The following is a 27,800-nucleotide window of genomic DNA, read 5'->3' on the forward strand; positions in this document are numbered from 1 at the left end:
AGCCTTTTGTTTTTCACTGAGAAAGCTGGAGAAAGGCCAATCCCGGTGAAATGTTGCCGCATTAGGGAGATAAAAGCAGAGGAGGCAAAGGACAATTCTTTAGCCTAATGACAGATCTATATCTAGTTAGATCCCCTGTCTCCCAGCAAGTGGCTTTGTTTTATCACTCAGTTAGCCATTTTAATTACGGATTTGTCACATCCCGCTGGCCAAAATTAGACAATAGCTTTTGATTTTGGAGTATAGTGTATAGTTTCATTATGCCCATGTATTATGGATATTACTCCTGGGCCAAGGCTCAGACAAGCCTCCCTTCTCTGCCCCCTCTGATTTTAGTATAACAGAGACATTATGCTCAAGGTTGTGTTTTTGAAGACTAAAATATTTCTCACAAAGACAAGGAGTGACTACTTTGGCAACTCGAAAGCTCAGCTCAGAATGAAAGTGCAGAGCAGATTGACAGAAAGGCAGTCACCGTGTTCCAAGGCTATTATTGAATGATAGTCTGAAGAAACCGAATGGCCCCACAGGCAAGCCAGTTGTGAATTTGCACAGCCAACCTTATTGTGTTACCCAAGAAGCCCACTAGGTTCCCCCTTAGCTCAATTCGGGCAAAAGAGCAGAATAAAAGCTTTTTAATTGGAGGAGGTCTAAAATTATGTTTGGTGACATCTTGTGTCTACATAAAAACAGAGTCATCCACGCAGTATACAGCACAGTCTATGATATACAACAACCTTCATTCTTCAGTATATAACATTTTACAGTGTTTTAGCTGAAGCTAAAAACAAACCTAAATTATTGAGATTATTTGCCCTATAAAACTTTCATAAAGGGATTTCTGTTTTATAGAATCATAATTCATACTGTATCCACTGGGACTAACGGCGAAGGGTGGATGGCGTGCCTTATCTCCACAACGCTGTCAAATATAGTTAAGACTTTTAGATGAAGTCCCCTGAGCTGCAAGTGTAAAGTGTTCTATTTAAATTCTATTTCATCAATTCTATTTTCAGATGAGTCTAATTCGTGTTTAATATTGTTTCAGTGTACACCCCCAATTAAAGAAAAGTTTGGCTTATGAGATTTCTTTAAATTTTACACAGAATCCAATGTTTTATTCACAAAAGATCACAGAAAGCATATTAAATGTTTAAAGTGAAACATTTGCCTGTTTCATAAAAATTCTGATCTTATCATAAATTTGATGGCAGCAAAATTATGGCAGCACACTATTTAGTGTCTCTAAATAGTTGGAATAGGGCCCTATTTACCACTGTGTAGCATCCCCACTGCTTTTAACAACAGGCCATAAATGCCTGGGAACTGAGGAGAGCAGATGCTGGACCTTTGGGAGAGGAATGTTGTCCCGTTCTTGCCTGATACAGCATTCAATCGTCTTATTTTGTCAACTGAGATGCAGACAGGCCTCAGCCAAAACGAATGATCTTCTGATTTGTTGGTATTTGTTGTATTTTCCTCACCATAAGGCGCTATATAATCCAGTGCGCCTTATGTGTGCACTGGATTCCGAGATCTGTCACGGATACCGCCATTTTGAACCGCGGGGAGCGCCGAGCATTCATGGGGGCATGAACTCACCACTCTCCTTTCACGCCGCTCACCATCACGTTCACTTTTGCTGTGCCTCTTCGCTCTCGTACATTGGAAATGAATGGCAACTGGCCACTTCTGTCGCTTCGTTGTGAATCCAGGGTTAGGCGGATCCCAGCCATTCACTCTGAATGGGGCAAAGATCGTATCGAGCTCGTACTTAGCCATTGAATCGTGTCATCATTAATGCTTTTGCCCACGTCCCAGTGAGTGCCTGTTCTTCAGTCTGATATGGGTGATGCAGACCGATGTGCAGTTTCTAAGTTTACGATGTTGTCCTTGACGGCCGGAACATTCCCCGCTGACACAGGGACGTAAAACATACACTGCGTGTGCTGGCAGCGATAAACCAATCAGAGAACATTACGTAATACGTACGCCTTATAATCAGGTACGCCTTATGTATGGGTTGAGTACAGAAATGGACCCCATAATTGAGGGTGCGCTTTATAATCAGGTGAGCCTTATAGTGTGGAAAATACGGTACCAATCTTGTGTCGAAGGCTTATATAAAATGTCTCTACTATTTCCTGAATTTGTACTCAATGTCATGCCCCTGATTGCACTAAATAGAAGGACCTGCCTTAAAGCAGTGCATCAGTGGGAAACACAGCTACACAAAATGACTCAGGCTTCAAGTTAGGCTTCTGGCCTTTGCTACATCTGTCTATTTTGGAGCTGGAAGTGAGCATATCAGGTTAAGAGGGTGCAGCTGGAGCCTGATACTTGAAACCTGATCGGACAAAATTAAATATCTTTGAGGCCTGATATCTATTTTGCTAAAGCATCATTTGGAAAATGACGACCAGCATACTGATTGAAAGGAGTGAATCTAACTAGTGCCACCATAATGACTTGGGGGAGGCTTGTTGACTTAATATTGCATGAGAGAAGTTGCTGGGGGTTTTTGGAAGCCAGAGATATTTTGGGGCCAGCGGCAGGCAGCCATCAGTGGTATTTCACTTCAAGGCACTTCTGCATCACCTTCAAGTATAACACCATGTGCCTCTTTTAAAAACAATCTAGGAGCAAAACTGAGTTCTGTGTGGTCCTGCTGAATAGCTGGGGGCATGTGATTGGCTGTAAAGATGAGCCATTGCTCAATGCTATTTCATAACTGTCTCTGAGAAATCAAAATAATACAGAGAAAAATGCTATTATGAATCATAAGTAGACATTTTAAAAAGGGTCTGGGAAATAAAAATGTCTTCATTTCACGAAAGGAACCCCAGGAACACCTTGTTACCGTGAAAGTAAGAAGGATAGAATACCATTTCATGACAAAGAAGCAGCTGGCGTTTCTAATCATTTCTAAACAAAGCTAATGTCATCAGGATGATGCTATGGGTGATCCATTCTGTATTCTATTCAGGCGTAGGTGTTATTTCACAGAGCGCTCACCAAGGCCAAGCAGCTGCAGCAGCAGACACATGGGCCGGCAGTCAGCCAGCAGCATCGGGTTAAGAGTAGATACCCACTGAGAGTCAACAGTGAACGCTGGCATTCATGTCGCAGTCACCCAGCGATGCCAGGAGACGCACAGTCCATGTACTGCTGCGAATTTAATGCTTGAGGACTTTTTGTGTGCTATCAGAACTGGGTGAGTGCCTCTCATCTAACTATTGACATCCTGCGGTGCCATAGAAAGCCTAAACCACGGGCACATCACAGTCATCTCTGTAAAATGATTCCCTCTTTTTTTTATGTGATAATAAAAGGACAGAGCAGTGTAGAAAAGCAACATATTTTTTAAGTGTTAGCATGGTATTTTTGTTTTTTAATGGTTTTGCAGCATTAATCAGAAAATAGTCATAAACACTCATGAGGTGCTTGAGTTTAATCAGCTGTAACTTGAGTTTATAGTGGTAGTGTTTAAGAGTTCTGAACCATTATGTCTCTTTTAGTTCTTACAAAAAACTCAACATGAGGACGTCCCTGTGTGTGAAATACAAATCCTGCGTTTATGCTAACTGCGTTTAAATTCAGTAATACTTTCTGTTATTAGATTATTGATTCTATAAGCGCAATTATATTACTGCAGTATGAATCATTACCAAATATATGCTATTATTGTAGATGGATAATAGAATAAGATAGAATAGAAATCAGCTGACAGATGTTGAAGAGTAGCAGGAGAGGTCTGGTAGAAACTTCAGAGATCGCCATGAATAGCTGTTCTTGCGGCCAGGTTTCGAGAAAACAAACAATACCACCCTTGTCATATTCCCACTGCATTGCAATATGCTCCAAGCTCATCCACCTGTTCACCTGTGATCTCACACCTCCCACGTTGATCAGGAGAATAAGTGGCCCAAACCTCATCCTCCTTTCTCTTCTTTTTGTTCCTGTCCTGAATCCTGGACATCTCCTCTGCAACTCTTTTGGATTTGAGACTTATTCCAAGCATTACCTGGGCTTTGGAAAGTTCAATCAACTGCTCCAACAAACAAACAATTGTTTCGTCGCCATGGTCACGCAAAATAACAGATGGAAATTGCATGAGTTACTAGCAGAAATAATTCCTGCAGCACAGCATCCAAGCATAGAGACGTGTTTTAAAATAAATCTGTATTTTCACAGAAAAACTCAACAGAAAATCTCAATAAGATGTAGAGGTAATGCAGCACGCATTGAAATGAATGTAGCGCTGCTTCTTGAAATGATAATATGTGTGGCTGTCCTCAGCACTTTTGACTGAGCCACTACTTCTATGTAGTAAAGCAAGGGGACAGACATCGATCGACCCACAACAGAGAGGCTGCCAGAAAGAATAATACTCACACCCACATGTGTGTGAGCCGTAAACACACACAAACTCACAACATTGGCAGATAGTTGGAGACATACACACCCTCAAACAGACACACACTGACACTGGAGAAATTTGGCAGGTAGTTGTGGTGAAATACATGCAAGCACACAAACATGTAGTCACGGGTACAGAACAAAGCCCTCCAAACATCTGTCCCCACCCCCCAGAAGCCTGACCTGACTAGCTGAGTAAATCTCAGCGCTACGTTGTCCCTCCCTCCAGGGAGAGTGTTTGCTGGCATCGAGGCCTCAAGTGAGCCAGGACAAATGAATTGATGCCGAGCTGTGGGATAGAGATTTAATCTCGGGGCTTTTCAACGTGCCACTGTGGGTAAATAGGCGGCAGAATGCAGCCCAAGTCTGCTTGCAGAGGAAGCTGAAGGTTAAAGTAACTTGTCTGCACCGTTGTCAGTAGACTCCATAATAGTGGCCTCAATCCCATCAGTGGAGAGGAAAGAGGTGCTAGGTGCGTATGTAGCAGCTGAGCAAAACAAACCAGATAAATTATTCACTTCCAAGAATTAAGGCAGAGGATGTGACTGGTACAAATGGAAAGTCACACAGGTTTCCATTGCTGCTGTACAAGCAGCAATACAACATCCTTCCTTAACTACTGAGGTAGTTGACTACAGAGATGTTTACAGTTTCACAGGCAGTCGATGCAAATCTAAAATCTCTTCACCCACTGTTAGTTGTACTAAATGTTTTACTTAGTGTTTTCATTACTGTCAAAATAAATCAAACAAATGTTCACAGCTGTCACCAAGCATTATAATGTTTGGGTCTTGTAATAATGATAGTCTACTAATGTTGGGAATAATTCTGTGAAAGGGGAAAAGCTGGACCGCTACAGTATAGCAATGAAATGCAGCAGCAATCAAGAAAGGCACCAGAATGTGTGCATTTACAGAATTAATCTAATGTCTGCTGAGTCTACCGACTCCTTTGTACAGTACTAGAGTGAAGCCACAATCAGAAAGCATGAACATCAGAAAGCACAAATTGTGAGATCCCATTGCCAATGCACCACTGACATCTGAAACTACAAATATAAAAAAGGAGGAGGAGAAAAAAAAGGACAGAAATTGCCAGGGGTGAGGAGTAACGGAAGAGTTCAGCTCTGCAAACACATGAAATTAGCTCAAATGCAAATGTAGAATGTCTCACTGTCAAGCCACTGGTTTAAAATCAGTCTTCAAATCATTCAATCAAATTTCTATGATAACAGAACAGGAGAATAATTGTAAAAGTGAAGTTAAATATGACTGAAATCTTGCCACAGCAGTTAATATGGTTCTGTGAGGATGTTTGCACCGTGCCTCTCAGATTAATATTATTTTAATACATAAGTTCTTTAAACAAGAGTGAAGTGTTTGGTGACTCGTGTCTGTCTAACAATAGTCCATGTAACAAGTCCAACAGTGTTTGAGCAGATTCTTCACTCATGATTACATCTTTGAAGCAAATGAACTGAAGTAACTAAGTCCTGTTTTATCAGCGACTGCAGCTCAAATGCCTTAGACTGGGAAGAAAGGGTTCATGTGGATGGTGGTGAGTGTAGTGTGTTCGTTTGACAAGTTAGTTCAACAATAAATTCATTTACATAATAACAATGTCAGACATGGAGATGTTCTCAAAACAACCTGATGAAATGTGATAAGAACAAATTTGCACATGTGAGATAAGACATCAGTCTAAGAAAAAGTGTAACATCTCAACATACAACACACAGATGACAACCTTCTAATGTTTGCATTTTTGGTACGTCACCAACTATCTCATTAAGGACATTTAAATGATGAGGCTTGAATGATCACACCTGACGAAGGAGTGAAAAAGAAAAAAAGGAACATAAGGAATGAGGAGATGGATTATTTCTGTTGCTTATGGAAAGTGCAACAGTAGAAGTGGAAACAGGATTCAGTGGGGAACAGATGTTGGCTTGGTCTTGAGACTTTTCACACCTCTTTCAGCTGAGAGAGTGTCAGAGATATTTGGCCCTACAAATCCTGTCAAAACACATTCTGAATTAAAATGTACATGTATTGACTTTTTTTCCCTCCTCTCTGGGAAAGCAGATTTTTAGAGGATGAAGCTCTGACAGCAGTGATGTGTTAGTGTCCCTGGTGGGGCTCTCACCCAGCAAAGTGGCTGCCAGCTCGTGCAGACGCTTCTGTTCGATCTACTTTCAAACTGGGACGTTTCTCCATATTTCACTGTGATTTCACAAATAGTAGTTATGACATCGTCTGACAGAGACACCAGAGGAACCTTGCGTTTTTGAATTACCTTCTCAACATGTTCATGAGCAGATGGTTATGCAAATTTCAAGGAATGACAAAAGAAAAAAACCCAGAGGAATGGTCATACTGAACAAGTAATCTCTGTTCTGAATTATTGTTTGAGAGAAGAGGCTCCTTTCAGGGGCAGCCTCACTGTGATGGAAAAATTCAGGATTTACACTGTTAAGACTTGCTTGAAGTCAAAAGATACCATGTCTGAGCATTAGACCATTTGGAAAAGTTAGTGTTTTGCACTTTTTGCAAGGATTTATTTTTTTTATTACAAGAAAAATATACTGTAGGTTGGTAAGTAGTGACCCCAGCTTCAGCCCCCTAACAAAAGGACGTGGGATGGCTGGGAAAATGAAAAATACAAACAGACATTAAAACATGATACGATTCTTGCATTTGTTTTGACGTTTACTTCATTGACAGAATACCTCAACATATGTCATTTTTTGGTATGCATCCATCGTTGCAGTTTAGGCTTGCAGCACATTTCAAACAGGTGACGTCAGCAATCCATTGTAATCATGTTTTGGTACAAAAACAGTATCTGGTAAATGTTGAGTCTTTGAGGAGCAAAGGTTCTCTGGATTGTCATCATATGCATGTGAAAATCATTGAAATTCCTAAAAGAAAAATTGGTAGGGGTGTTTCTTCAATATTCCCCTTTACAGTGCAGAATAATATGAATAAAATAATCCTGGATACTTCTGTCAGCTCTTCATTAAGAGCCCCCAGTCATCGTGCATTGATAGCTGATATAGCGACATGGGCAAGAGAACACAGTCACAACTTAACTATGTAAAAAAGAAGCCTCGTGTTAGCTTAGCGCAGATGCAGCATTGACACAGGAAACGTGTGTTGTGGTTGTAGCAGTTAATATTAGATCTTTTCTGCAAAGAAATATGTGCTAAACCAAAGATGGTAGGAACCAGAGTTTGTTATGGCACAGGGTTGTATCAGTGCACTTTAAAAAGGTCACATACAGTCCTTTTTCTTTTTTTAGGAACATGCTATAGGCCTGAAATGCAAAAATGGATGTATTTAAACAAATAAAAGGAAGCTGACAAAACAAAACATGATAGCAAAAATATGCTTAAAAGGTCTGAAAAATCAAATCACTACGTATCTAGCAGAGTTGCTAAGTAAGTAACAAAGGTGGCAACCACGCTGGAAGTATTAGTTGACCTGATGATTTGGAAATTGGTTTTGCGTCAGATTAAAGTATTACACATGATTCTATTGAAAGACGCTGTGTTTTTTAAATCTTTTTCAAAACCAAATGAGAAAAAGTGCAAGAAATGAATTTACACATTATGTTTGTCTGCTACCTTCAGCAAAGCAGCTTCTTACCATTGCTGTTGTCAGTTGTATATTTCATAATGCATGTTGACGGTTAAAGTTTGTTTCAAAGAGATCCACTTTGGAATTGCTCGTCTTGTGCAGCATTTCATTCTTGTGTGAAAGCTTTAACTGGATCCTGCAATTGCTTTATTATGTTTTTCCTACCAAACATTATTCAGTTTTTGTACAAAATGAAGTGATATGGAAATGTTGAGGAAATTGTAATATGTTTTTATTTAATTTGTGTCTTCCCTTTCCGTCATTGTGTTTCATAGATTTTTGTGCATATAAAAAGGTCTGCAAAGGTACGAGGCCCACAGTACAGACCAGTGAGAGTAATTCTATATCTGGGAGGATGCTGTCCCTGAGCAGCCTGAAGCCCCTCATTAGCAGCACACACATATATTTCAGTAGTTATATACATCACTGTGTGTAACAAGGCTGTATTATGTCTGCCTTATGAACAGTTGAGTATGCCTCTCGCCAATAAGGAAGTAGAGAGGGGACTTAAAGAGACAGTAGGTAATACGTGATAAAGGATGCTGCACCATCAAAATAACAATATTAACTGTAATTGATCAATATATGGACAAATACAGTCAGCTGGAGATGCCATTGTCAGCTCAAATAAATCCATTTTTGGATCAAATAATTCTGATAGCAGTTTTTGTCTGTTTAGACCACAGGCTACAACTAACCCAACTATATATGCATTCTTCTCTGAATTGTTTCAAGTAATTTCAAGTATGAACAGTAAATGATGGAGGCAGGGATCAACCAAGGTCGCTTGGAAATAGTTGGCAAGTTAATAGATTATTCTACAGAAAAAGATCAAACGGTCTAAGGGTAAGAGATGCAACACATCATGTGTTCTAAGAGCAAACATCAGTGTTTATTGTGACCTAGTGCATGTAGCCTTGTGTGCAACTGGGTACTCCAGCATACTCGACCATCAAGCATAATTCAATTCACACAATGCACAGATGGAGGATGGATTATATCCTTAGTTTATCCACCATGGACCTTATAGACTTGATTTATTTCACAAGAAAACATAGGAAGCCTGAAAATACATTGCTAGATTAACGCATCAGATCTCAGTTTCTTCAGTGTATGATCAAGAGTCTGTTGAAGCAGCTGCAAAAATAAATTCATTCACATATTCCAAAGACAGTTAGAACCTCATACAGTTTGTATGTGGGCAGAAGGTAAAAGAAGGTAAAAGATAAATAGTACCAAACCCTTCTTAGTGATAATTATGCTTATGATTAATAGTTTAGATATCCCCCTTGCAATTATGATCCTAGCGCAGACTGCTGTAACTTTAAAGTGAAATCATGGATTCACAAAGGCTGATGGGACTTTTTGGGGAATTCATTATATTTCCCTGTATTTTTAGATTTGATTGACAATATACTATTCAAGAGTGCCACTTATATATATGGCTACAATACAATTTATTTTGGTCATTTTTTCACATACTCGTTACATCTCATTAATATTCAATAACAGAGAGAGCTACTGCACAGCTGAAGCTATGATGCCTGGCCTCATAGACTGTGGTGATTTTTTTATCCACATGTGTTGTGGAAACCATGTGTGCGGCTCTATCTGAGCACCACAGCTTTCATGGTAAACCTCCCAGCTGTCATGTTTTATTCAGAGTGAGGCACAAAGAATAGGTCTGTTGAAAAGCTCCCAGTACGTCGTCTTCCGTTTCACCCTCAGTTCCCTGTCTTGCTATCTCTGCCTTTTCCTGCAGCTTTGTCACTTACTCAGACAGTTATTCTGTGCAGCCGCCAGTTTTTAAGGCTAATCAATAGAAGAATAAGCCTTCATGCTCCGAGCACAAACATTGTGCATATATACATGTACACAGACAGTAAATATATATGTATATATATATGTATATATATATATAGACTTTCAACGTCTACAACCTTCTACTTGTAAATTATCCTTGTTAGTGAGGTTTAAGGACTGTAGAAAAATAGATGTTGAGAGAGGCAAAGCGTTTGCTTTTCCTCACTCTGCTCAGCTACAGGTAGAAGCTTTATTTCTCAGCCATAAACATTTTACAATTCCATTCTCATTAGACAATATCCTTCTGTGGTGTCTCAGTGCTGACAGTAAAACCAGGGAATCCAGATAAAAGATCTGTGGCTCGGCAGGTCATCTGGCACTTTATTTGCACTTCAGAGATTTAAAAGCACTTGAACCATGATGCTCCTGATGTTCCATCTTAAGTAGCTTCAAAGTTAAAAACATTAAAAACATTTTTCACACACATTGACAACGTCGTACATTCTGTAAGAATTCTTTTTTTAACCTAGAAAAATATGCTATAGCCATGGCAACAAACAGAAAAACCCCTGTGATTCAGCGTGACGTATGACATTGTGTCTTTAAAATCTTGAGCTCATGCCTTGAGTTTAAAAAAAGTAGCTTCACTTACTGTTTTTTTTCTTTTTGCTTGCATCCCGTCAGTCCTCATATTGTCTCCCTCACAGGTAGAAACATTTGGTGGTGAGATGCTCCCTCTAATCATGTTTTGCTGTCAGCATAGCGGAGTTGCTGCCTAATAAAAATGTACTACGACAGAATTTTTAAGAAAGAGATGAAAAAAACCCTGTTTCTTTCTGTTTTGTTTCAGTCGTCCAGCATATAAAGCGGAGAGACATCATCCTGAAGAGGGAGTTGGGTGAGGGAGCCTTTGGTAAAGTCTTCTTGGCAGAATGTTACAATCTCAGCCCCACCAAGGACAAGATGCTGGTGGCTGTCAAGGTACATCTTCAGTGTGTGGCTGTCAGTGCGTGTGTAAGTGTGTGTTTTAACGGCACATTAGTCCCACTCCGGCACGTATAAATCCACTAAAATCTTAACTGTGATCCTAGAATATGTGCATTTTAAGGTTTTTGCCATGAAAGAAACCTCTTAAACTCTTAAGATGATTTGGGTAGATTCTCATTAATTTGATGTGGATCTATAAATATTTGAATCTGGCGACGTCCACAGCAGATAGCACAGGACTGCCCTGTCTCATTACTCTATGCCATTTCAAGGGTCAAATTTTAATTTGATTTAGTCGTATATGTTTTAACCAGAGACTATTTTTAAGTAGAAAAAGCTAAATTATACAAGAATGCATGTTGATGCTAGTAGAATGGTAATTAATTCACGTTCTGTCACTTTAAACAATTAATAAACTATTAAAAGTTTAGATGAATGCAATCTTTAGTACACACGGCTGCAGTCCTATCTGTAGAGAGACTCACTGTATGAGTGCCGGAATATCAATGGAAACGGACATGACCATTTGTATTTGCAGTGTCACACAGATATAAGGCTGAAATAGCATCAGGCAGCATAATTAGTTTCGACTAATTAGACTTTAGGCTTTATACTGCAGATCTGTGTGGTATTTTCATGGAAATCCAAATAAACTGAGTTTACCTCTAATATAGTTTTACATCTTTGAGCAAGACATGAAGGCTAATCTGTGTTCATACTATCACAGACATAAACGGAACATGTCAGGTCTGCAACAACAGCACGACTCACCAAGTAGCTCCTCTTGCTGGCTTCTGCTGTCTTCTCCACTTAGCGTGTGCAATCTTCTTTACACTAGTTCCACATTTCATCGGTTCCTCCCAGCACATTAAGTCAGCTGCACAGCTTCACCCAACAAGCAGTCTAATTTGGTATCATACTAAATGAGTCTCTACTATTAGTTTTATGTTAATATCTTTGGAAAAGCCAAATTCACACAACCTCTTATGATTACATATTCTTGATGTTCTTAACAATGTGTTGGCCAGTCTGCACTTCTACAAAATCAGCTATCATATAAGCAACTGATCCCACAGCTGTACAGAAGAGGTGTTCTAATTCACACTGTTAAATAACAGCTGATGTTTATCAGCCTGCTAATGGAAAAAAACACTTTTTCTTTCAGTTCTGTCAGTCCTTCTGGTTGTAAAGCCCATTGTGAAATTGGTTGGATACCACATTTCCTTAAATAGAGGCCGAAGCCTTTATTTACTTCAACAGCTCAGGGCACCAGGCTTTATTAGAGGCAGGCCTCTGTTTATAATTACCATTTTTATTAGTATGGTGTCTCATATTTTTCTACAATGCCTTATTTTAATGCCTTAAAATGAAAAATGGGGCGCCAGACTTAAGCAGCCTTATTTCTGCATACATGTGTGCTCATATGAGTCAGACATGAGCCCGTGTATTACCATAAGAATCCCGGTAATCTCTAAAAGGCGTGCGCGACTTTGCTGTCGTTTTTTGTAGCTTGACAAGCTAGTACTACACACTTAACTCTTCCTGAATGATATCAAGTTAGGATTCTCCCTGAATTTACTTCGATATAAACTTCCCTGTTGTTTATAGGGTGTTTCTTGTCAAAGATGTGCATAGATACCAAATGAATACATATCACTGCACCATTTTACAATAATATGTCACTCTTACAAATGCTTATTCTAGAACAACAAAGTGTTAAAATCAGCATGTTTATTATTTAATTGAACTGATTAGAAATAAGTAGTAAAAACCGAGAACTTTCCTCTTTGTCATGCAAATTTAAACATTTCTGCCTTTATTTGCATGTGTCAACGCCCCCACCAGCCATTGTAACAAGTCTGGCTGTCAAATGAATCCTACTTTTCATTTTAGGAAGTATTGTGTTTGCTAAAATATTTGCGCTACACAATCACATAAAGCAAAATGTGACACAACCACATCACTGATAAAGGCAAGAAGCTAAAACACAAACTTCTGCATCTTAGAAATGGTATAGCATTTGAGCTAAGCTACTTGTCCCAGTCATGGTTTGATAAATCAATAAGTCACTCCAAAGTTGACTTTTATTCAGTGTAAATATGGTCTACTGAGTGTTCTTTTTGATGGGGCTGGGTACCCTAAAATTTGCTGCGATATGAGCAACTTCTGTCAAATGGAAAATCCCGTCTCAGACGGGATGTAACAACAAAAACAACAACAAAGGTAATACCCCAGTGAACTGGATGATTTGTTTAGAAAAGATGTGAGCAACTGTTGTCACAGTGTGGCACCTCGCAGCGCTATCATCCAGCTCAATATTAAGTTGCGCTTGGCAGCTCCCAGTGTGAGAATACAGAGCGGTATGAATGTGAAGCAGGTTGATTTTCAATATGAGGCTGCAGACTCAGCAAAAGAGACCTTGACAGCAGGAGAAGTTAGTGAAAGAGATCAGATGAAGGTGACTGAGTATCTGGCTGCTGCCTCTTTTGCTTTCTCGTAGTTCTAGGAAAAAAGAAAATCTCCTCTACGGTAACCTCTTTAAAACACAGTGTCATGCGCATCTCCATCTGAACTCCTTCCTGCCTGTGATGAAGCAGGAAGAAGCTCTCTGAACACTCTTAAAGGTCAACAAAGAGAACATTCATTGCAGCGCTTTCCCTTAATTTATCGTTGTCAAGCACTTTGAAGGTATTGTTTTGGAAGAGTGCCCAGATGAGAAAACATTTCCTTAAGAGTTTGGTTTGATTTGGTAATAGAATTTTATGGCCATTTTACCTGCCCTGTCGTACATCTCAAACACTGCCAGCACTTCACTGAAAAGAGGAGCACATACAAGTGAAGGCATTTTCATCCTGAGGTCATTGCATCTGGGATAATGTAAGCAGCAGGCTGGGTAAACAGGACCCAAGGCCAAGGAGATCAAGAGCGGCAACTCTGTGCATTTTCCTGCTGCTGATGAAGTGTCAAGAGTCTATTTTTTCCCCAAGAAAGAGGCCATAATAAGGAGGGTTCTTGCTGTAATTTATTCCTTCTCCTTTTTTTCTGACACTGGTGTCTTTAACTGACATCCCATCAAGATTTGGTATTTAATGTGCTCTCCACCTCAAAGGCAGGTTCAAAGCACCTATGTGCTTCATTCTGTTACCAATCAGATCAGTTTTTATGTGCAGTGGCTGCAGCTGCACTTTTCCTCCCCAAACATTACAGCTTGAGTGATTGCTGGCCTCAAAACGACAGCATGTCCAAGATTTTGAAGAGTATAGAAATTGACTACCACCTAGTGTGTGCCGTATTACTAAATTGTATGGAAAATGTTGTTTAATCAGCACACACTCGTTCTTGCTACCCAGCAGCAGGATTTACTTTTAAGAGGCAATCTCAGAATTGAAACCTGTTGATTTAATGACATCTGCAGTTTCTGGCAGGAACATCTTTTACCTTTAAGTGCTCAATGTCACAGAATTCTTAAGCGGCAAACAAAATGTTGTTTTAATAAAGAAATCAATGAATGCTGTATTGCACGGGTCCTCAAAAATCAAGGCACAGTCAAAGTTAAAGTTGATCACTTTGCTAAACAGTTGGAGATGTGAAGCCTGCAGGTCCTCTAGTTTATTCTGAGACGGCTCATTTTTATTCCATCACAAAGTTAGGAAGTTAGGAAGAACAACCATAGCTATTTCAGAATGCTGCGCTCAGTTGTCAAATGTTTTAGTCACTCAGGTTTTCCCATTTAGTTTTTTAAACTGCAGTTCTTCATCATAGTCACCTGTCCTGCATGCACACACACTTGCAAACTAATATAAGCCAACATAATGTTGTGATGGAAGTGCAAGTTATACCACCATGTGGGATTTTGTCAAATTTGAAGCATCTGTTGAAATTGTCCCGAAAGTGCTTGCACAGAAACAGTGTGGGTTTGAATTTCTATTCCAATCCCATTTGACAGCTACAATACTCAGTGTTAAGCTTTCTTGTGGAAAGAAGTCTTTTACAGATGTTAGAATGAAAACATTTAGACTACTGATGTAGGAGTGTGATTCTGGGAGTCGTATGCAATCAAAAAGCACCATGTGAATGCTTGTAAAAATGGATAATTGCAGCTTTCACTGTAAAGTCCTTTGAGTGGTCTTTTTACCTTTCAGTTCATGTTCACTAACAGCTACATAAATGACATTACAGAGTGATTATAATGGTTTACATCATGCCTTTTAAGGCAACTTTATTTATAGAGCACAATTCATACAAGGTAATTCAAAGTGCTTTACAGCTACATAGAGAAGGGAAAAAAAAACAAGAAGGTAAATAAAATCACTCCATAAAACAAAAATAATCATTGATTAATTAAATTAAAAGTAAAGAGTGCAGATTAAATACTTTCAGTTGTCATTTGTACAGCTAAATAACCGTTTTCAGCCTGGATTGAAACAGAGTTGTCAGAGTTGATGCCTGTCTCACATCTTCTGGAAGACTGTTCCTGATTTTAGGAGCATAAAACTGAAACGTGTCAAGGCCTCAGGAGACAGGACACAGATGCAGGGTCAGTTCAGAATCAAGAGGTTTTATTTTTAACAATCAGCAGGAGGATCTCCAGACAGAGCAAAGCGATCAGGCTGTGAAACTCCTAACACGCTCTCCTCAATAACTACGTTTGTTGAGAGTGCGGCTATGAAAATTAACAACCAACAAACTCTCCACTTGCGCTCTCTCACTGAGGCGGACTTAAACAAAAGACACTCTTTAGAAAACAGAGGCACTATGAGACTTTAACATTAACTTGAGCACTCCTTTAACGTGACAGAACACAACTCGCTCCACTTACAGAGGTTTCTATGAAATGTTAACAATCCAAACCTCTCCAAACGGGAGGAACAAAACAGGCTATGAAAACTGACTGTGAATAAACTAGGTCTAAAGAATAAATGATCAATAAACAAAGGATACGCTCTGCAGGAGGATCGCTGCACTGCAGGCTAAAGGATTCTGTGGATAACTGTGGAAAAGAACGCTAGAATGAGGCTCATGACGAGAGGCAACAAACTGGCTCAAGAGAAGGGAGACGCAGACTATTTGAACATATGAGGAGCCATGGGGAACAGGTGGAAACACTTTGGAATCAGGGAAGACAAAGTTAGTGATTTAAAAAATAAAACAGGGAATGACGAGACAAGACATGGATCAAAATGTAGATCGTGACAAAACGCAGCCTCACCTTGTTTAGTCCTGACTCTGGGCTCCAGCAGGTGAGGTTCTCAGAATCCAAGTTGGTTCATATGGCTTTAACATGTCAAAGATGTACTTTGGCACTAGACCATGAAGAGACTTGTACACGAGCAGAGCTTGTTTAAAGTCTATTCTCTGAGCGACAGGAAGCCAGTGCACAGACCTGAGCACTGGACTGATATGGTCGTATTTCCTGGTTCGAATCAGGACTCGAGCAGCAGCATTCTGGATGCACTGCAGCTGTCTTACAGCTTGTTTAGAGAGCCCAGTGAGCAGGCCGTTACAGTAGTCTAACCTGCTGCTTTTAAACATGCACGATATATAAAGAGCATATGAAAACTGAACAAGCACTTTTGGATGAGTTCACGGCTTAACGGCTGTAGTTTTTAGTTTATTTGACAAAGACAGAAATTGAGTCATCCTGATGTTTTGTGGATAATGTTTGGCTTGTTAGACATGTTAGTTTAGCATGCTAATTAGTACCAGAAATAATGTGTTGGGAAGCTTGAATGTCAGCACCAAATGTGATGGTAATCCATCAAAGTGTTGTCAGGCCATTTTACTCAAAGCACCTTGTCTATTATTAATTCAAACCAACATCGAGGTTACTAATTGGTTTACTGAGGGAATGCAGCAAAAACAAGAAGAGCACAAGCTACAACTTAGTATGAGGGAGAATGATAAATGTAAAATTAGAAGATGGATGGATGGACGGACGTATAAATGATATGCATGTATGGAAGTTTCATAGATAAATATGAACAATATAAGTACTTTAAAAATAATATAGATTAGAATTAAGGGCTTTATCTACAAACGATCAGAATTAAAAAATGTTCTGTACAGATTAGAGGTGTCCTGACCTCCCTTGATTGATGATAATGGGGCCATTCACAGAAAGCAATATTGATTTTGTTCAATTTGTAAAATGTCGTAGCACATACTATGAGTGTAATTCATTTGCACGCAAAAATTAGACAAAAAAAACAAAACAAAAAAAAAAGCTGAATTGTCATTAGTGCAAATGCCTTTGGTCATAATAAATCATGTACTGAAAATCAGATGTTATCAACATATTATGTACAAATGGCTGCAGTGCAAGAGTAAGGAACATCAGCAAAGTAAAACAGTAAATCCAAAGAAAAAAGTTATGTAGTTATGTAAATAACTACATATACAGTTATGTTAGGGATGGACACAGCCAAGACCGAGATTTAAAAACAAAGAAATAGTTAATAGAAAAGTTTTAGTGCAAGAATTTATGTTAGGTACTGATTCAAGAGTTGTTAAGAAAGTTGATGACTCACCGCTGAATGATTACAAAAATGTAACAGATATTAATTTACATTAACCATCAAACAGCAATTGACTTTAACGGTTATTCATGAGAGGCAAAGGCTTGAGGTTTTGCCAAAGTCGGGTGAAAAAATGTTGCATCTTTCAGCCTTTGGAATGAAACGGGTCATGGCAGCTCAACCAACTTAACCAAATTAACCAAATTAACCAAGCCATCTCTGGTAATATTCATTTCTCCTCACTGGGTGAATTTCACTCTTTTATTTTCCCTTTCAGACACTTAAAGATCCCAACCTGTCTGCTCGGAAGGACTTCCAGAGGGAGGCAGAGCTGCTGACCAACCTGCAGCACGACCACATTGTTAAATTCTACGGGGTGTGTGTTGATGGAGATCCGCTAATCATGGTGTTCGAATACATGAAGCATGGAGACCTCAACAAATTCCTAAGGTCAATATTTCAATGAAGTTGCATTATTTCACACAGAAAATTTTGATTATATCAGAAGAGTGGCAGTGCACGGTGATAGGTGAAAACTTAATTACAATGCAAATGTGTGTGTGCCATAACTGCTCTGCTTGGACTAATCGAAAGTATGGAAATTTACAACTTCATTAACATCTTTTCCAGACCCTCTCACAGTTCTCTGTTTTTGCAAACATGTGCACTTCAATGTTTTTGTTCCATATTTGTGAGTCTGAGCAGAAGGAAGTGACCTCTATAAGTTTCAACAAAAGCGACAGGATGCAGCTACAATGAATGCTTTGGTAATGGAAGACTTGACTGTAGTTGATGTCAGTGTGCTCGAGAGAAGTCAGAGATAGAAGAGTGCTATTTCAAGTGCGATGACAGCAGCTGCAGCATGTGTGTGTGTGTGTGGTCTTTCTTGTTTTTTAAATTTGAGCATTGGTTGAAAAGATGACATGTTGTGATTGAGTGTGAGTGTGTGCGCATGTGTGTGCATGGACTCAAGAGTGCATGAAGATTTTCTGTTGGGAAATCATTCCTGAAATGAAAGGCAATGTTGCGAATGATGAAATTCTTTCATGCAAGGTGCAAGACGTGGCTGATTCTTGGTCTGTTGGTCCTTTTGGTCACATTTAAAAGATGAGATGAGCAGGGAATCAATGGGAGTAAACAGGAAATCAGATGTGCGGGTCCAACTCAACCTTCAGATCAGTGGAGGGCAGTGTGCACTTAATTAGCCGCCACTGGCTGTTAGACAAGAAGAGAGACAAGAGAGAAATGCTAAGAAGAAAAAAGCTCACCTAATTCCCTTATTCTGGAGCTGAATTTCCACACGCATACGCACACACATGCTGAAAGAAAAGAACACTGAATTGCACTAGAATTCCAAAATGGAGACAGAGAAACAGGCTGAGACAGAGCTGCAGTCTTCCCTGTGCGGCGTCTGGTCTGTAATTACAGTGACAAGAAGGTGATGAGAACAGCAGGGGACTCTTCACAGGAAATTAGTTCTTCATTGTCACCCAGAAACCTGCAGTCAACCTATTCTGGCAAAAGTACGACTTACAGAATCTTGATGAAATTACAGAACCTCACTTAGAATTCTTAACATGATGGAATACATAAAAAAATACAAGTTTTGTATTAAAAGAGAAAAAAGTGGCTACAAAGCTCATATTACAGCCCCAGAATTAATCACAACAGTGCAGACGCATAAGTTTATCAGTGCTATTAAAGCAGGGCTTGCAGGCTGCAGTTAATTTGTTAATATTCCTCACATTCTCTCTTTATTATGCTAATGATACTCAATAAGTAGAAACAGACACGAATAGTGTGAGCACACGGGTTTATTACTGTAGTGCTGTATGGAGCTTTGGGTTAGATTATAAAGGGGCAGCCCTGTTCAGCATTCTGTCAAACTGAGCACACCATTAGATAACTACATGCAGTTATCAACGGAGGCTGTGAAAGTTATAAAAGAGGAATATAAAAATTGTAACACCCTGCAAGTAAGGGCGTGCTGCTGCAGCACTGCTTGGGCTGCTACAGACAGAACCTGGGATTCTTCATACAGACTTTTTAAGTCATCAGTAGAGGATTCTCTTCTAATGGCGGGACCGTTGAAGGAAACGTATTATGTCTTTTTTTCACAAGCAGATAATCTTCTGTGGTCTTGATGAAATATGTGTAATAACCTTTGGTCAAAATATCCCAGAAAGGCAGTACAACTGCTCCCTTTTCCACCACGAATTTCCACCACTGTTCACAGTGACCTGTTTTTTTTATACAATTTGACTTCTCACTACACTCAACCCTTCTCTTCTGCTAAATCTGCTTCTTTTAAGATTGACAGTAGAAAAAACTCTGGGACCACATTATTATTACAGTATGTCCATGTGTTAGCCTGAGAGCTAACACTAGGACATACAACAAATTGAGCTCAGACTACAAAACACCAAACTGATAGACTGGTAATTTCATTCTAAAAGACTAGCATTGCCCTCGTTTAGTTGCCGTCAGTTGGTACTGATCTCTCTTTTAGACATAATCTTGTTGCCAGTATATTGACCTGGCCCAGGGTGGTAGAACACTGCAACACATAACCAACCAGCAGCTTATTACTCCAGTCAAAACTCACTTAGTAATTCCTGGGATTCACTGTTGCTCAGTTCCTCTGAGTTTTGTTTAAGTTTTCAGAACCGAATATTTTAGAATTGTTGCTTATATTGACTTCTGTTTAGACAGTTAGTAAGTTTTTTTTTTTTTTTGTAATGCCTAAGCTGCTGATGGTGCATTCACAGAGACATGGGAAACTGAGAGACAAGATCACCATCATCAATACTAGTTTATTAAATTGATTGGCATTATTCTTTGTAACCCAGAGCCCACGGCCCCGATGCCATGATCCTGGTTGATGGACAACCACTGCAGTCCAACGGAGAGCTGGGACTTTCCCAGATGCTGCACATCGCCACCCAGATTGCCTCAGGCATGGTCTACCTGGCCTCCCAGCACTTTGTGCACAGAGATCTGGCAACCCGCAATTGCCTGGTGGGCAACGGCCTGCTGGTCAAGATTGGAGACTTTGGCATGTCAAGAGACATCTACAGCAGCGACTACTACAGGGTAAGCCTCAGCCATCATAATTGTTGTGCTTGTCATTTAATATTGATTTAATCTTCTGTGTAGAAGTCCTATTGTCACTGACTCCGGAAACATTTGAGCTTTTGCCATGCCTCAGTTAATTCTGCCACAGGCACCTTGCCTCCACACTGTGTGTGAAGATAAAACTTGTCAACTTTTCGGGTCCTTCAGCTGTCAACATGCTGTTCATTTTAATTTAAAGAATCTCTAATCACAAAAAGTAAATTTAGTTCACAGTACTTTTTACTTGGTCTCTAATTAGGCTCAAAACAACTCTGAATAAAGCCTCTGGGGCTGTGAAAAAAAAGATCATTCTAATGGGTAAGTGCTGTTGCGCTCACATGTCATCTTGTTTATAAGTTTATGTTCCCGGTTTTTTTCCATCTAAGGAGAGCTAACAGCTCTCCCTTCCCCATGCAGCCTGGGGCCTTCACACCAAGCCTCATACAATCAGTCGAGGATGGAGCGCTGCAGCCGTGTGGTGGAAGATGAGCCTGCTGAGCTTCCAGCGTGATGCTTTGGGGCTTGTTTATATTGCTTCATAATCATGTCTGTTCTACTGTTTAACACGATTAGCGACTATGAATGCTGCAAACCAGGCAGCAACTGCTGAGCTAAAGAATATAGTATTTTTGCTGAACAAATAAGTGGAGTGAAGGCTGCTAGAGATCTGGCTGCTTAAAATAGCAAGGTCTTGTGAAATGACTTTAGGTAAACCAGATAATGTTTTCCCAGCCTGACAGCTGGGCCAGTTTGGACGCTGCTTGGGGCAATGCCAGCAGTCATGGAGCACTTGCCTGCTGTGCGAGCCGCTCAGCACCCATAAAATGATTTGTTCAGAAATTTGAGGGAGTTGTATTCTGTGCCTGCTCCATGGCTTCTCCATGCACACCATCTGTGCGATGAGTATATTACTGCCATAAAACCTGAATATTTGTTTAGGTTGTGGAGGAATTATGTTAGGATTCTGCGTGTTCTGTGCAATGCCGGATGGTCATTTTGTACGATTGGTCTCTTTGGATTTATACAAAAAAATTGTCTCATGAGGTGCAATCGTTGACTCCTTCTATGAAAAACAATCTGTTTAGTCATGTGTTAAAAACAGATCAAGTAGTGATGGTGAGAGACTGTTTAGACCAAAACTAGAATGGAAAAAAAACCATTCTGTCATGTGAAAAATAAAGAACACCTTATTTTAATTTCTAAGGTTTCAGGACATGATAAAAATCTGGTCACCACACAACACCACATGACATATTATTCTGTGCCATTTTGTATTCAACAAAAGCCAAGCCTAAATGAAGCGGCAGTGAGTGAAAAACTAAGCACGCATTTATGGCTTCCACAGGAATCGAGAGAGTCAGTAGCAGCCAGGTGCTTCTAATCAAATTCACGTAATTATCTAATCATCAGCAGGCGTGAGCACCTCCATAAAAACGGAAATTATGGTTTTACAAACTATTTGGAGGCTATCATTCTACAGTGAGAAAACAGTAAGTGGAAAACATTCAAGACAGCTGCGAATGTTCCCAGAACTCTACAGGCCTCAGTTAGCTTGTTAAAGTTGTTAAGTGCTGAAGTTCATGACAGCGTGATTAATAAAAGATTAAACAAGTATGGCTTATTTGGCAGAATAGTCCAGAGAAAGCCTCTTCTCTCTAAAAAGAACATGGCAGTATGGCTTAGATTCGTAAAGTTAGAACCACAAAACATCTGTAAGTGTCCTTTGGACAGACAAGACTAAAGTGGAGATGTTTGGTCATAAAGCACAGCAGCACGTTTGGAGAAAACCAAATGCAGCATATCAACACAAACTCCTCATATTCATACCAACCGTCAAGCACGGGGGAATGTGGGCTTATGCTGTGTTGGACCTTAAGAGAGATGTGCATTTCTCACAATGTGAGACACAGATAACGTCAAACAGAAGATGATTACTTATTATTTTTACTGCTGAAGGTGGTTCAAAAAGGTGTTGAATCATGGGATGTATTTAGTTTTTCTGAGTTCTGACTCAGTTTTTGTTCAGCGATGACAACATGCACAATGTCCTGTTGTTTTTCATCTGAGATAGTATTTATCTCAGATCTGTCAGGACCAGATGTTTGGTGTATTATACTTTTTTACTATGTATGTTTAGTAAATACACTTCAGTATTGCCTGTGAAATTCAGTTTCACAGCAAAACAGGATGTCGTATTGCACTTGTAAAATCATTTCTTGAGCTCTGTGACATAGCTTCACGATATTCATTTGCCAGCCACCCCTCTGAGATGTAATTTCAAAGCTCTTGAACGGTTTAGCATTAAGCTCTTTATGAGGTTGGATAAATGGATGAATGCACTTTCAGCTTCATCCAGGTCAACTAAATGGCAACCACGATACCCACAAACCATGCTGGGAATCTTACATAGACATTGTGCTAACAAAGAAATCCATCTGTAACGTTACTTTAGTGTTTAGCTCAGGTAGGCCTCAGTGGACAAGTAAAGGATAGAACTGAGCGTGTTGCATTGTTTTGGCTCCAGAGAAGCTCATCTAATTGCTTCATTCACAACTCATTTAGCAGGCAGATAGCACTCAGCTGGAAGACTGGTTCAGTTGGCTGTTCTTGTCTGAACAATTATAAGCCTAATATACTGTACATAAGTGCTATGAGTAAACAGAGACTTTCAACTGATATAAAGTCTAACAGAGCAACAGGGAGCTGTGTGATGTTGAGTTTGTTAAAGTGTGATTGGCAAAGATGTAGTTAATCAATATGGGAGCATATGAATGGTGTGAGGTTAAGGTTCTGGTACAGGGCCCTCACACTGGTTGTATTCATCAGTGGGAAGCCGGTGAGGGATCGTGCTCTTGACATTGAGACTCCTGCTGGTAGTTTAAGCGGTCTGTGCGGGGGGAGGGTGGACCTTGGGGGTGAGAGGTGAGCCCCCAAGCACATTATGCTCCTCACAGACAGATGAGAAGAATCAGCAGGATACTCGCATGCACATCTACACTCTGCCCAGGCTAACAGTGGGGTTAGCTGGGAAAAAAGACATTTGGTCTATAGAGGTTTGAAAAACGGGTAGAATCTGTTTATGTAAGTCTCCACATCTGTTATTTGCTTCTCATATGTTTTTGTGTACTGCAGGCAGACATTCTGTAGTCATTCATTTTCAATCTTAGCAACAGTTGTATACAACATATTTTGTTGTGCTGTTTGGTACATCCTCTCAAATACTGAGGAGTGCGCCAGAGCAGTTTCTGTTCAGTTTCAGATTAAATTGTCCGTAAAATGCACCTCTCTTTCACTGATTCGTTTCTTGATGATATCCCAGACTGCAATGTCAGACTGAAACAACGTTTAAATGTCGTCAAGCAACAATTATTGAATCTGCAGTGTGTTGAAGCCTGACATTATAACCAATCTGAAATCACTTGATTGACATTGAATAAACATAAAATTCTCAAATGAGAGACAGAAAAATCATTCATTTTACCCCCATCTTAAAAGATGGCCAGTGAATGTAGACAATGCCAAATTTTAATTTAATACAGTGACATCTTCTCTGCATTTAATCTATTAAGTAGTTGCTAACTTTAAAAGTAACCCTTCTGACCAGGTGTACTGTGAGAAAACTCAATCATTGAACTTAATTTCACTTTGATTTAGTCTGAGATTAAGGTGTTGTTTGAATATTATGAGATCTGAATGCATTTCTTGAGAATGAAAATAGAATCTTCAGAGCTTTGTGCAGCCACACAGAAACAGCAGGCAGGTAATCACCTCCTACTTTGCACAACTAACAATTTTCTGATTGCACTCCTCTCTCGATCGCAGCAACGTTGTCTGAAGAAAAGTAAACAAAGAAAGATGGCCACCAGTGTTGTGGTACCTGTTATCTCTGAATGGGGGTTTAGGTTTCATCAAGCCAGTTAACACAAAGAAAGCCTGGCTGTGTTAAACTCGCTTACTGAGTACATCCCTCTTGATTGAATAAAAAGGTGACTAGAGAAAATGAAAATGCTCACAGCAACGGTTTAGTAGAAAGACTTGAGTCATGAGCAACTATTTCAGCTGAATGTGGGCTTCTTGTAGCACACTAAGTGGTGAATTTGAGGGAATTTCAGATGGCTGAATAATTTAATGAATAATCAGTTTGTTTAATTAACAAAAAACACAAGAAATGGTTTGTAATACACTAAGAGTCTCAGTGAAAATTGTGTGTACTTGGATGTGTGTGGCATTCTTTGTGTGAAGCTGTTGTTTGGAGCATTGTGAAACCATCACTGCACGCCTACATTGAGGAATATTGACAGGGCCCACAGAAAAGGAACTCTGAACAGTATTGGACACTTTACCTGTGTTGAGTGATTCTTAAATAGCAGCATACTGCCAAGAGTACAGTCCACCCATTGCTGACTAGTCGTATCGGCGCTTGCTGGCCTCTGGTACTCCTGAGACACTTTACTGCAGGAGGGAGCAACTAAGAGATGGAGACGAATATTGTCCTAAATCACATCCATCTGCTCCACCTGCACTGAATACGCTTCTCTGTTGTCTGAGAAGAGAAAACTGCAGAACCCACGCAGGCCAACGGCAGCTCTGCTGTGTGGACTTTTTTACATCAGGAAAAGTTTCCCTGACTTCTGAATTATGTATGTTTAGGTGGGTGAAAATGAAAGTGAATACTCTAAAAGTGCCTGTGTGTTAAGGGTGAACGACAAAGGGGGTGACCGAAGGCAGTTGTTTTGTTTTTGTTTTAACAGAATGAAGGTGCTCATGCAGCCTTTAGCTCACATGTGTGATTATTGGAGGTATTATCTTCCTATTGTAAAACAACAGCTTTCTCTGTATTGCGTGTCCTCTTCAACACAGAGCCAAGTTGCTTGTACAGTGAAAAAAATCGAGCAAAGACCTGACTCCATCTGCTGAAACCTCAAAAAAAAATCAGAAATGGTCTCCATGGAAGGGTGGCGGTCAGGTGGCAGTACTTAAGGAAGGGAAACAGGGAGAAAAGGCTGAGATATGCCAAATGACACATAAGGTGGACTGAAAATCTGTGACCACAGGTCTTATGGAGGGATGGATCCTCCTTCAACATTATTGAAGCAGTGTGTGATAATCCTGACAGAGAGCAGATGAAAAGGCAGCAAACATCCAAAGATGAGCTTTGGATGTCCTTCAAGAAAGCAGGAGAACATTTCCTGAAGACTACTTAAATAAATCACAAAAAAGCTTGTCTAAGAGGGCTATGTTGCAGAATAAAGGTGCTCATACCTATTGAATTACATATTGAATTTCAAGGTTTTTTCCTTAAATACCGTATCTCCATTTATATTTGAACACATTTCAGTTATCTGTTGCACCTATTTCCTGTTTTCCTGGTAGCATAAAATAAAGTCTAGAACCCAAACTTTTGAACAGCACTGTATGTGATTTTGAAAGCAGACCAGAGATTACTAAACTACGTGAAAAATGTTACTGTTACTGATGACTCCGTTTCAAGGACTTGGTGTTCTTTGTGACTCTGCTAACCTGTGCTGCTCCTCTCTGAAGGATGGTCCCCAGGTTTCTCATGTTGCAGAGATTAAACAGACGCTCCTCTACTACATTATTTATCAAGCGCAAGCTCCTCAAGACTGTATGAAGCTGGCTGCTAATGAGTACACAGGCCATATTTATTACTTCTGCATGAGGAGATGGAAAAAACGTTTGCTCATCCTCTCCAGTTTTTTTTCCATCTCTTGGCCCAGCATTCAACTCTTTTGTCTGATCACAGTTTTGATAAAGTGAATACCTTTCATGGCTTTCCAGTTTGATATGAGAAGGAGACTGATGGCACTGTTTTTACCTGTTTGGTATATTTAATGATATAGCATCTGGTTTGCTTGGTTTGGCATAAAACTGTAAAACAGAAAAAAGTGTTAAAATGGGTTCATCTCAAAGTTACGAAGCCCGGCAAGTGCCACCAGGAGAAATAGAACAAAAAAACTATGGAAAACCATGTGCACGGGTTATTATTGCAAACCCAAGAGCGCAGAATATTAAAATATTACATTACATGTGAGCAATAGTGCACCTTATGTGTGTGTGAGAGAGGGAGAGATTTGAAAACCTACAGAAACTTTCACCGCCCACCAGCATGCAGCATCCTGAGTAGATACCACTTTATCTCCACTTGGCAGCAGTGCAGCAGGTAGAAACCTAATGGACATCAGAGCCTCTAAGAGTGAACTTATGCTCGCCTCTGTTTGAGCTGGGAGAGCAAAGATAGCAGCACGGTTAAGAGGAAGGAGTGTAAGTGTGTCTAGATGGTTATCGGGGCCCTTTAAGATGTCTGGGGCCTCCCCTGCAGGCCGCGGAGCGCCCATCGAACAGTCCAACTGGGCTAGTAATCTATCCCCTTGCCATGCGTCTGTGCTCTCCACACCGTTAATCCAATCACTCCCCTGCCACGGTGGGACAGGCAGAGCACTAATCCAGTTTACACAGCAACAAAAAAAAAGCCCCAGACTCATTCCTCACTCCCTGCAGAGCCTTGCCAGCTTCTCCATGTGACATTGAGTGAGAACGATGAGGATAATTAGGGGGGCAATTATTTAATTTTTATCATGCGTTTGGCTTCTTGCTTTTTTAATTTATTTTCCCCACATGTCCCAAGCCAACTGCCACGCTTGTCGCAGAACCCAAAGTGGATAGCATACAATCATCTGGAAAGCAGCAAGTCAGCCAATTTTAACACCCCACGCCAAGATAACAACAGCTCAGTCATTAGTATGCATCTGATGAGACTGAGCATTTCATCCAGTGGGCAGGGTGGGCCTCAGACAAGTCATTTAGACTAACAGGATCTTAATTAATTTTGTTTGATCTTTACAATCCTCCAGGGGGGGTATAGATCGGTATACAGCCCCTTACCAACTCCCTTACCACGACCCAGAGCTTTTACACGAGAGGGGTGAGTGGTTTCGGTATCATCGGTATCAATATTGGCTTAATGCTGAGCACAATAGTAAAACAAGTCATGTGTAATGAGGCCAGGTGGAGTGTAAGCTAGTGTTCATTTGGCCATTAGTTTGCCGTGAAACCCTGGGAAATGAGTTAGAGGGTACACACGAAGGAGAGCTCCTGCCAACTCCCCAATACCGCTACAAGATTCACACTGGCAATGTCAATAAAGCCTGTGTGCTTTCAAGATGTAGAGAAAGGGCACCATGTAAGTTTATCTTAATTACTATTTTATCTGTCCCACCAGAGAGCAAAAACAGCAGCTTTGATTATCTCCCACTATGGTTGTGAATTAAACTTGTTTGGGCTGGGAGATGGCTGGGTGGAGTTT

The 27,800-nt window shown here is 40.1% G+C and overlaps 1 protein-coding gene across 1 annotated transcript in view; it reads left to right on the forward strand.

Moving 5' to 3' along the window:
- ntrk3b (neurotrophic tyrosine kinase, receptor, type 3b) overlaps nucleotides 1-27,800 on the forward strand; it is a 189,334-nt gene that overhangs the window by 147,844 nt on the left and 13,690 nt on the right. Inside the window, exons 12-14 of the mRNA XM_072380127.1 lie at nucleotides 10,711-10,841; nucleotides 17,640-17,812; nucleotides 20,212-20,455. Coding sequence (XP_072236228.1) covers nucleotides 10,711-10,841; nucleotides 17,640-17,812; nucleotides 20,212-20,455 — 548 coding nt within the window. The remainder of the gene's footprint in view (nucleotides 1-10,710; nucleotides 10,842-17,639; nucleotides 17,813-20,211; nucleotides 20,456-27,800) is intronic.

This window comes from Leuresthes tenuis, unplaced genomic scaffold, assembly GCF_036924035.1.
Source record: "Leuresthes tenuis unplaced genomic scaffold, fLeuTen1.0.hap1 SCAF_2, whole genome shotgun sequence".
Classification (NCBI taxonomy): Eukaryota; Metazoa; Chordata; class Actinopteri; order Atheriniformes; family Atherinopsidae; genus Leuresthes; species Leuresthes tenuis.